Consider the following 9,677-nt stretch of genomic DNA (forward strand, 5'->3'; position numbering starts at 1 on the left):
CTTTGCTGATTAAGTTATTATATTGGCAGATATGAAAATGAGCAGCCGTTTCGCAAGGCAGCAGAAGAGGAAATCAACTCTCTCTACAAAGTCATTGATGAAGCTAATTCGACAAAAGTGGATCTGGAGAATCAAATCGAGAGTTTGAGGGAAGAACTCGGCTTTCTGTCCAGGAACTATGAAGAGGTAGGTGGGCGGGGCTCGACAGGATCTATGGAGAGGTAGGTGGGCGGGGCTTGAGGGAACTAGGAAGAGGTAGGTGGGCGGGGCTTGATGGAGCCAAGAGGCTCAGAGGCCCTCACCTGTCCGGCTGTGGTTCCAGACTCAGGGCATGGGAACTCATCTGTGCCTCTCTACTTTGGTTGCCCAAAGCTTCAGGGCAAATGCTTTCAAACCCTTGTGGTGGGTCAGTGGCCCCCGCAGCCTGAAACACAGCTTCAGGGACCGGGCTGGTACTTAGATGGGGCTGGGGACAACAGGATCAAGCACAGGTGAGTGATGGAAATCTGTGCTGACTCCCCCTCCTCACAGATCCTTCCTTCCGCCCCGTGTAGGACAGACACCGTAACTGACAGCAGATGCCAGCTGTAGTCTACACACACTCCTTACTGAGGTTAGGAGAGGGCTTTGCGCCTGAAGGGAACTCCAGCAACTACGTGATCGAGTTCTTTGCAGGCTGATTTGTCAGCTGCTCCCAGTGGGAGAATTGAAACTTGCTTTAACAAGGCTCACTTTGGGAAGTGACAGCCGTGTGCAGCCTGAAGCTAACCAGAAACCATAAACTCACTTCCTCTGTCCCCTGCTCAATAGTAAGCCTCTAATGACTCCCAGATTATCCTTAAACCTCTTTAAGCTTAGTCTGACTTTATGCTTACTTCATTTTTACTCATGTTGGCTTTGCTTGGGGTCTGGGTCTGTGAAGACCAACCTAAGAATTGCATCCTTGGAAAAAGACAGTATGTTGCCTATCTGGAATGAGAACCAGAGACCTGGCCAGTCTCGGTGAAGCCCCCATGTCTGGTACAAGCAGGAAGAGAAGCCAAAGTATGACCTGCAGAGGTGGGGCTCTGCCGATAGAATTTTGTGTCCCTTCTTTCTCCTCTGGAATTCACCCTCGGTATATGCCATCATTTTCAGGACGTGAAGGTGCTGTACACACAGTTGGCCGGCTCTGAGCTTGAGCAGATCGATGCTCCTATTGGTCCTGGCTTGGATGGCATCCTGGAGGCCATCAGAACTCAGTGGGAGAGAGACGTCGAAAAGAACCGGGTGGAAGCAGGAGCCTTGCTCCAAGCTAAGGTGAGACACAGGACCAGCACCGTGCACTATGCCCTGTGCAGAAGGAGGCCAAGCAGAGATGAAAAAGTAAACATGCAGCAAGATAAACACAACTGCTTAGAAACATGTTCAGTCTCACTAGACACAGAAGCAGTGCAAATTAAAACGGTAGCATGTGGTTTACCTCTCTAAAAGCAGACAGCGTTTAAAATGATGAGATCGCTATCCCATCCTGGTGAGTCTGTGTGGGTGCAGGTCCTCTACTGCTTTATGGGAAACACACGCTCCTGCCCTGCACTGCTCTGGGCATATGTGGGGTACAGTGCCCCTCCCGGACCGCTGAGTAGTCTGGACATTATCCTAAATAAATAATTGGAAATACAAGCAGTTTATGTCCACATCTACTCACTGAGGCCTTAGAAGAGGGGAGAAGTTGGGAGCAAAGCCTTCCAAGTGTTTGATGATAGGGGAGGAAGACTGAGCCATCCGCCTAACCCTGCAATGTGCAGTGAAACGTCAGGCGCTTGCCAAAAATGACACATGGAGAATGACAAGAGAAAATGCTCATCTGGAGAGGTAAAATGGAGGAAAAGAGCACAGAATTGGCTATCCCAGGGTGGATAAGCCTTTTCTGTCATGGACCATATAAAAAACCTTAGACTGTGTGGGCCGGGCACCCTCTGTAGGCAGCTGTTGCCTTCTACCACTGCAGTGTGAGAGCATTGGCAGACAACAGTCATGAATGAGCGTGCCCGTGTTCTGTTTTAGAGCCTGCAGGCTGCAGTTTGCCAACCCCTGGTATGTAAGCAGCAAGGGGTAGCATTCAAACAAAGAAACCAGGCGTCCAAAGTGGGAAAGCAGAAACCCACATGTTCATGGTGCTAGAAGTGGTTCGGTTTGGCATCCTCTTTCTCTGGTTTTTGGGTGCATCTCGAGTTTTCCTTAGGGAGTGTGGATTCTGTGCATGGCAGAAAGCAATGTTCATTACACTTCATAAGTGCTAAAGGAGTTAGCCAGGAAATGGAAGGCATTTCATTTCTCCATTCCACTCCCCCGTCTCCCGTCTATCCGTGACTTTAGAATTACAAGGCAGAGAATGGAAAGTGAAGAGGGAGGAACATATGCAGCTGTGGGGAAAACAAAGCAGATATTGGAGGGGGGGCTTCCTGTGAACTCTCGGCTGACGTCCAGGGGTTCTCAATCCTGGCGACACAGCACAAGCTTCAGAAAGCACTTTCAAAAATGCCTGCTCCAGGCTGCATCCAGTCTACTTAAGTCAGAAGAGAGGAGGGGGCTTTGGAGGTTTTTTGTTTTGTTTTGTTTTTTGACAGGCAGAGTGGACAGTGAGAGAGAGAGACAGAGAGAAAGGTCTTCCTTTTTCCATTGGTTCACCCTCCAGTGGCCACTGTGGCCGGTGCACCGCGCTGATCTGAAGCCAGGATCCAGGTGCTTCTCCAGGTCTCCCATGTGGGTGCAGGACCCAAGCACTTGGGCCATCCTCCACTGCACTTCCGGGCCACAGCAGAGAGCTGGCCTGGAAGAGGAGCAACCAGGACAGAATCTGGCGCCCTAACCGGGACTAGAACCCGGGGTGCTGGCGCCGCTAGGTGGAGGATTAGCCTAGTGAGCCACAGCGCTGGCCAACTTTGGAGTTTTTAAAAAGCTCTCTGGATAATTCTAACAGGCAGGTAGAGAGTCGTGATGGTACAAGAGCCACCAAAGAAACCAGGAGAGACGTTTCTGTCCTTTCTTCTAGCACGTTCCCTCCCAGCAGAGCCCTCGCTGACTCTGGCTCACTTGAATGTCTTCTGCCCAGAAAACATCCTTCATGCCCCTGTTTTTCAGCCCCCGTAGCATCTTTTCTGTCTGCCAGGTCACTGCAAACACTTTCGATGGCAGAAAGTGCCTAGCAACTCACTACAATGGAGTTCCCCCTCCCACCCATGCTCCTGGAGAGGGAGCCACACCGAGGTAAACGGAGGTCAGCCCACAGATTTGCTTTTGGGCCACTGCCTATTTTTAAAGAGATTCATGGATGTTTACTATGAATGACCCTGGGGCCACCTCATTGCGTTCTATCAGTTCGGAGGAGAGGGAACTGAGAGGCAGAGAGTGGGCTTGACTTCTCAAGGTCACAGCCGGTTGGCAGTGGCTCAGCTCTCTGACTGCCGGTCCAGGGAACTTTCACCTGCATCGAGCCGCATGGTTTCTGCCCTGGCTCTGTTTCCGAGGCCTCACTGGCTTCATGGTTCGCCACCTTGGGGTGCAGAGCACACTGTAGTGATTGTTCCTTTGGGTAAAGGGAGTGGCCACTGTAATTATTGGGAACAAATCTGCCTAGTGTGGGGAAAAAAAAAAAAAACCCTAGTTATTATTATTTACCCCTCACCCCTTTGAGAATCAGCCCAGCAGTAACTCAATCATTAACTCTGAGCAGATTCGTTTGTGTGGTATTTTTTAAATGAAGCATTTAATAGCTACAGCTTAGAGAAAACAGACCGTACTCGACTTAGCTCAGTCAGTGCTGCCAGGCAGCTCAGGAAATATTTGAGAAGGAGCCCATTTCGCTGATGACCAGCAAAGATCAGAACCGACAGGCAGAATCCCCCAATAAACGGTCTTGCGGTTGCAGCCGTACCCCTGGGACTGACATTGCTACCCTGAGCCTCTCCTGTCTGGTTTTCCGCTGCAAAGTGCCCACGTGAAGTGACTCAGCATACACACCGCTTTCTTGCAAAGGTGATGCGCATGCGTTTAGCTCTCCTTCAGCACAAGGAGGCCGATAGCTAGTTGGCATGACTAGTTTACATCTTAGTTTAGGGTTCCCCAGAAGCAGATCCTGAGACAGACACCGGAGTGGAGGTGGTTTGTTTGGAAGCTGGAGGGTAGTGATGAAATCCAGTGCAGGAGAAGCAGAGAGGGGAGCCAACAGCGCGCATCATGACGCTGCTGCCGTGGCAGACTGAGGGTGACCGAGGTGAATTCTAGAAAGAGGCACAGGATGCAGGAGAGGGAGAAGGCAAGGTCTGGGGCGCTCATCCCCTCTCCCTCAGCCACTGTTTTCTGCAGGCAAAGTGACTTTCAAGGGCTTCTGAGGAAGCTCGCAGGCAAAGAGGCAGAATCTGCCCTTGGGAGCCTGGGGAGTTGCATGGGTGCAGGCCCGAGGGGCACAGGCAGATGCCATCCACATCTGCCACAACTTACCTGCCCGTTCTCTTGCTATTTCACACTCACTAAACGCTGGGAAGAGATCTGGCAAGGGTGAGGGCAGGAACCGCGTTTCCTGAAGCCGTGATGTTCTTGGATGTCAGGAATCCTCGGGGTCCAGTGTTCGGAGCTTCTGAAGTCACATGGTTCAGTGCCTGGAGGATCACGACCAGGAAATTTCTGGGGTCTCACTGAGACTGGCTTCTCCTGGTCCAATTGCTGTGGTTCCAGACCCAGGGCAGCCTCAGTGATCTCAGACAGCTTGCCCTGCTTTATGTGCATAACTCCAGACCTCCTGGTTATATGTGTAGATGGAAAAAATGTATCTTTTCTTCCTAGATTCTCACAGACTTTATAGGCCTGTCAAAGCGCAAAATTACAATTTCATTTAGCCATCTTAATTGGCTTTATTTTTGACTCTAGAATTGGGTAATACTTCAGTCCATAAAATACAGTAAGTTTTCCAATGAGCGGGAGAGACTGGTTTACACAGAGAAAAGGGTTGCAAGGAGTAGAAATGAAATTAAAAATTGAATTGATCCTTTCAAAGTTACTCTCCTTGGGGACAGGGAGACAGAACAATAGAAAGACAACTGCTTGGCTAACCTCAGGTTCCTCCAGGCTACCTTTTGGTGTAAGGATTTGGGCAAAAGGAACTTCACTATCAGGTTGATTGAAACAGACCTGTTTGGGAAAGTTGGCTGTTACCTCTCTGATGTGGATTTCTTGGAAGGTCAGATCCATAGCTTAGTCTCATTTTAATGACCTGGAGTTCTAGCATGAATGCCTCTATTTTGGTTTCTATCCCCATCTATTGGCACAAAACAATGTCCTCTTGTAATTTTTATTTGGCACAACAGATGTGTTAGTCTTTTCACACCAAGCAGGTTTCCAGACACCATCTGAACGTTCTGTGGTTCAAATCATCACTTCTCGGCCTTTTGGCTAAGATCAGGTACAGTATCGTTCAAATCAGATTTGGCACAGTCTGCCTGGAGTTATTGCCAGGTCCTTCAGGGTGAGAGCTCTGCCCCACGAGGCTGCTCCACTCCAGTTGTCAGTTGGGAGCCTGGCCCTACTGTTCTGAGCAACTGGAGGTTCCCACGACCCCTCCTTAGATAAGCTAACTTTCTCACATGGGTCACAGAACTCAGAGAACAGTTTACTCATTTTCACAGGTTTGTTATAAAGGACACAAATCAAGAAACGACATAGAAGAGGTGCATAGGGCAAGTGCATGGGAAGGGGTGTGGCACTCCCATGCCCTTGCTTTGAGCCCCATCCTTCCAGAACCTCTCTCATTCACCTGCTCGAAACTTGACAAACCCATCCTTTTGGGGTTTTATGGAGGCTTCTTTACCTAAGCAGAATTTCTCCAATCATGGGATGTTGGTGGTCAAGTCCCTGTGCCCTCCCGAAGTACAGAGGAGGGGCTGGAAGTTTCAACCTCCTCATCAGGGGATCAGTTCCCCTGGCAGCAAGCACCTCACCCTTTGGAGTGAACCAGAAGCCATGTCATTAACATAATGTCGAGTGTGGTTGAGATGGGATTGTTAGGAATAACGCGCAGGAACAATCTTAGGCGCTGAGGCTGGTCGGGGGACCAACGTGTGAGCTCTTGTCACTTAGGAACTTACAAGGGCTCTAGGAGCTCTGGTGGGCTAGAAGGCACAAAGACCTAATAAATATACCTTATTATACATCAATATCTTTTACTACAATAGCGCACCATGGAAAGCTTTTTCCATAGGCTTTAAAAAGGCCACCGGCGCCGGCGCCATGGCTCACTTGGTTAATCCTCGGTCTGCAACGCCAGCATCCCATTTGGGCGCCAGTTCTAGTCCCGGTTGCTCCTCTTCCAGTCCAGCTCTCTGCTGTGGCCTGGGAAAGCAGCAGAAGATGGCCCAAGTCCTTGGGCCCCTGCACCCGCATGGGAGACCAGGAAGAGGCACCTGGTTCCTGGCTTCGGATCAGCACAGCGCCGGCCGTAGCAGCTATTTGGGGAGTGAATCAGTGGAAGGAAGACCTTTCTCTCTGTCTCTCTCTCACCTGTCTACAACTCTACCTGTCAAATAAATAAATAAATAAAATTTTATAAGGCCACCATTGGAAATCAGTGTAGAGTCAGCTCTGATTCACCTGTTCCTAGGACGCATCTTTCCATTCTGTAGAGATATAAACAAGAGAATCCTGCACACAAGTCTGCTTTGTTCTGACCTTGGCCACATTAAGATATCTCAGAGCCCTTCTTTAAAACTTCTGTGGAGCTGTGGGCTCACTGAAATCACTCTGTCATTGTTAGGATACCTAAACTTCAGGAATAGAGTGGATAACATATTTTTTCTTTTTTGACAGGCAGAGTGGACAGTGAGAGAGAGACAGAGAGAAAGGTCTTCCTTTGCTGTTGGTTCACCCTCCAATGGCCGCCGCGGCCGGCGCACCACACTGATCTGAAGGCGGTGCTTTTCCTGGTCTCCCATGCAGGTGCAGGGCCCAAGCACTTGGGCCATCCTCCACTGCACTCCTGGCCATAGCAGAGAGCTGGCCTGGAAGAGGGGCAACCGGGACAGAATCCGGCGCCCTAACTGGGACTAGAACCCGGTGTGCCGGCGCCGCAAGGCAGAGGATTAGCCCAGTGAGCCACGGCGCTAGCCGGATAACATTTTAATCCCAATGATTTTCCTTTAGGAATTTTGGAGGCCCTCAGTCTGCAGGGTGGCCCCTTTCTCAGGAGATCACGCTGTATAAGAAAAAGGCAGGAACACTTGATTCTCACGTGGACAGACACCATTCGTGCAAGGTGACAATGCTGGGCCTTTGCCACCCTTTCTACTTGTTCAGTTCTCATGAAAGCCTCCAAAGCAGAAGCTGTTTTTATTCCCATTTTACAGATGTAGTTACTGCCCCTGAAGAAAGGAGGAGGGAGGGAAGGGGGCATGGCAGAGCCTCTTCTGCTGCTTTTTCCACCAGGGTCTGTTTAGTTGTAGCTAACAGAGACAATTTGTCCATGAAGCCACTCGCTGCTCGTTTCCACTGGTAGCTTCGGTAGTGCCTGGGAATTGGTCCAAAGAGAGCAGCTTCAATGGCCATGCAGTTCTTGCGTAAACTCAAGGAGAAACTCTTAATCTTTTCAGTTATCTGATGTCTATGGCAAGTGATATTGTTTTATCTGTTTCTGTGGAGTTTAGAGCTCTGCTTCCATGGACCAGGCACCTGGGAGCTGAAATAGACCCCCTCAGATCCTCTACATCAGAACCTGCATTCCATAGGATTGCTAGATTATGTGGGTGCATGCTAAAGTTAAAATGTATTTATTTTCATTTTGCTTGAAGGCAGAGAGAAGTCTTCCTCTGCTGCTTCCTTCCCAAATGCCCACAACAGCTAGGGCTGGACTTGACGGAGACCAGGAGCCCTGAGTTTCATCTGGGTCTCTCATGTGGGTGGCAGGGTCCTAAGTATCTGAGCCATCACCGGCTGCCTCCCAGTGTGTGCATAAGTGGGAAGCTGGAACTTGAGCCAGGTGCTCTGATACAGGATTGTATCAGATGTTAACTGATGTGTCCTGTGCCTGTCCCCCATACTTTCCTTTTTAAAAAAATTTTTTAAAGAAGATTTTATTTATTTATTTTATGTGAGAGGTAGAGTTACAGAGAGAGGGAGAGACACAGAGAGAGAGGTCTTCCATCCTCTGGTTTATTCCCTAGATGGCTGCAATGGCTGGAGCTGTGCCGATCCAAAACCAGGAGCCTCCTCCAGGTCTCCCATGTTGGGGTAGGGTCCCAAGCATTTGGGGCATCTTCTTCTGCTTTCCCAGGCCATAGCAGAGAGCTGGATCAGAAGAGGAGCAGCCAGGACTTAAACCAGTGCCCATATGGGATTCTGGTGCCACAGGCAGAGGCTTAGCCCACTACACCACAGCTCCAGCCCCACTTTCCTTTGTAAACGTACTTAATTGCAAAGAAATAGTGAATTGATTTAAATAAAAGCTGTATGCAACAGTCACATAAAAAACATGCTGGTATTCCAGGAATGCAGGGAAACACTGCACAGAGCAGTTTGCGGGCTGGCAAGTACACTAAACAGAAGCCACTCACTGTGTTGAGAGAGGCACAGACCAGGTAGCGGCCTGTGATGATGGCCTTGGTCAGCAGCCTAGCCCCAGAAATGCCCACTGAGACGGGAAGCCCAAATGCAGAACTATTAATCCCTTCCAAGAGCAGTGCCCCGATGACCTAATTAACTGCCCAAAGGCTCTGTCTCTTAAAGGGCCCCCTACTTCTTGGAGTCACCATGCTGGGAGCCAACTTGTAACATGCGAAACTGTTAGAAACAGTGGTGTCACAAAACCAGGACACAAGAAATGCTTGTTTACTCATTTCTGGTTGAACAAGAAGCCACTGACACCATTGATAAATGAGAATGATTCTGACATAAATTTTGGTTGATACTTTTGTTGACGTCAATGAGTTTATTCATCAACGATATTCGTAGTTTCTTTGCTGAGTCCAATAAATAGTTTCAGATATTGGAAGAACACTCCCTTGTGTGTGTGTGTGTACTATTTATGACATAGTGCTACAGACATGACATAATTTTAATATACATAATTAACGTTTTCTTCATCCTTAAGTCCAGGCAATAAACAAAACAATAAATCAATTCCTGATGTGTAATATTTTCCAATTTTGATGGTGTCCATACCCTCACTATGACTGATTTCAACCTATTAACTTGCTGTAAATGAATGTAGACCTGAGAACAGATGCCTCTTAGCACACCATTATATGTCACATGGAAACCATAGATGGACATAACCTCTATGACATAGATTATTGTAAAGTAACTAATAAGTGATACCTTTTAAGTATTTATTATTATTATTATTATTTGACAGGCAGAGTGGACAGTGAGAGAGAGACAGAGAGAAAGATCTTCCTTTGCCGTTGGTTCACCCTCCAATGGCTGCTGCGGCTGGCGCATCGTGCTGATCCGAAGGCAGGAGCCAGGTGCTTTTCCTGGTCGCCCATGCGGGTGCAGGGCCCAAGTACTTGGACCATCCTCCACTGCACTCCCTGGCCATAGCAGAGCTGGCCTGGAAGAGGGGCAACCGGGAAAGAATCCGGCACCCCGACCGGGACTAGAACCCGGTGTGCCGGTGCCGCAAGGCGGAGGATTAGCCTGTTGAGCCGCGG

The 9,677-nt window shown here is 49.1% G+C and overlaps 1 protein-coding gene across 1 annotated transcript in view; it reads left to right on the forward strand.

Moving 5' to 3' along the window:
* Nucleotides 1–9,677, forward strand: part of BFSP2 (beaded filament structural protein 2) — a 50,350-nt gene that overhangs the window by 29,264 nt on the left and 11,409 nt on the right. Inside the window, 2 exon segments of the mRNA NM_001099963.1 lie at nucleotides 30–186; nucleotides 1,138–1,299. Coding sequence (NP_001093433.1) covers nucleotides 30–186; nucleotides 1,138–1,299 — 319 coding nt within the window.

Source organism: Oryctolagus cuniculus, chromosome 4, assembly GCF_964237555.1.
Source record: "Oryctolagus cuniculus chromosome 4, mOryCun1.1, whole genome shotgun sequence".
Lineage (NCBI taxonomy): Eukaryota > Metazoa > Chordata > Mammalia > Lagomorpha > Leporidae > Oryctolagus > Oryctolagus cuniculus.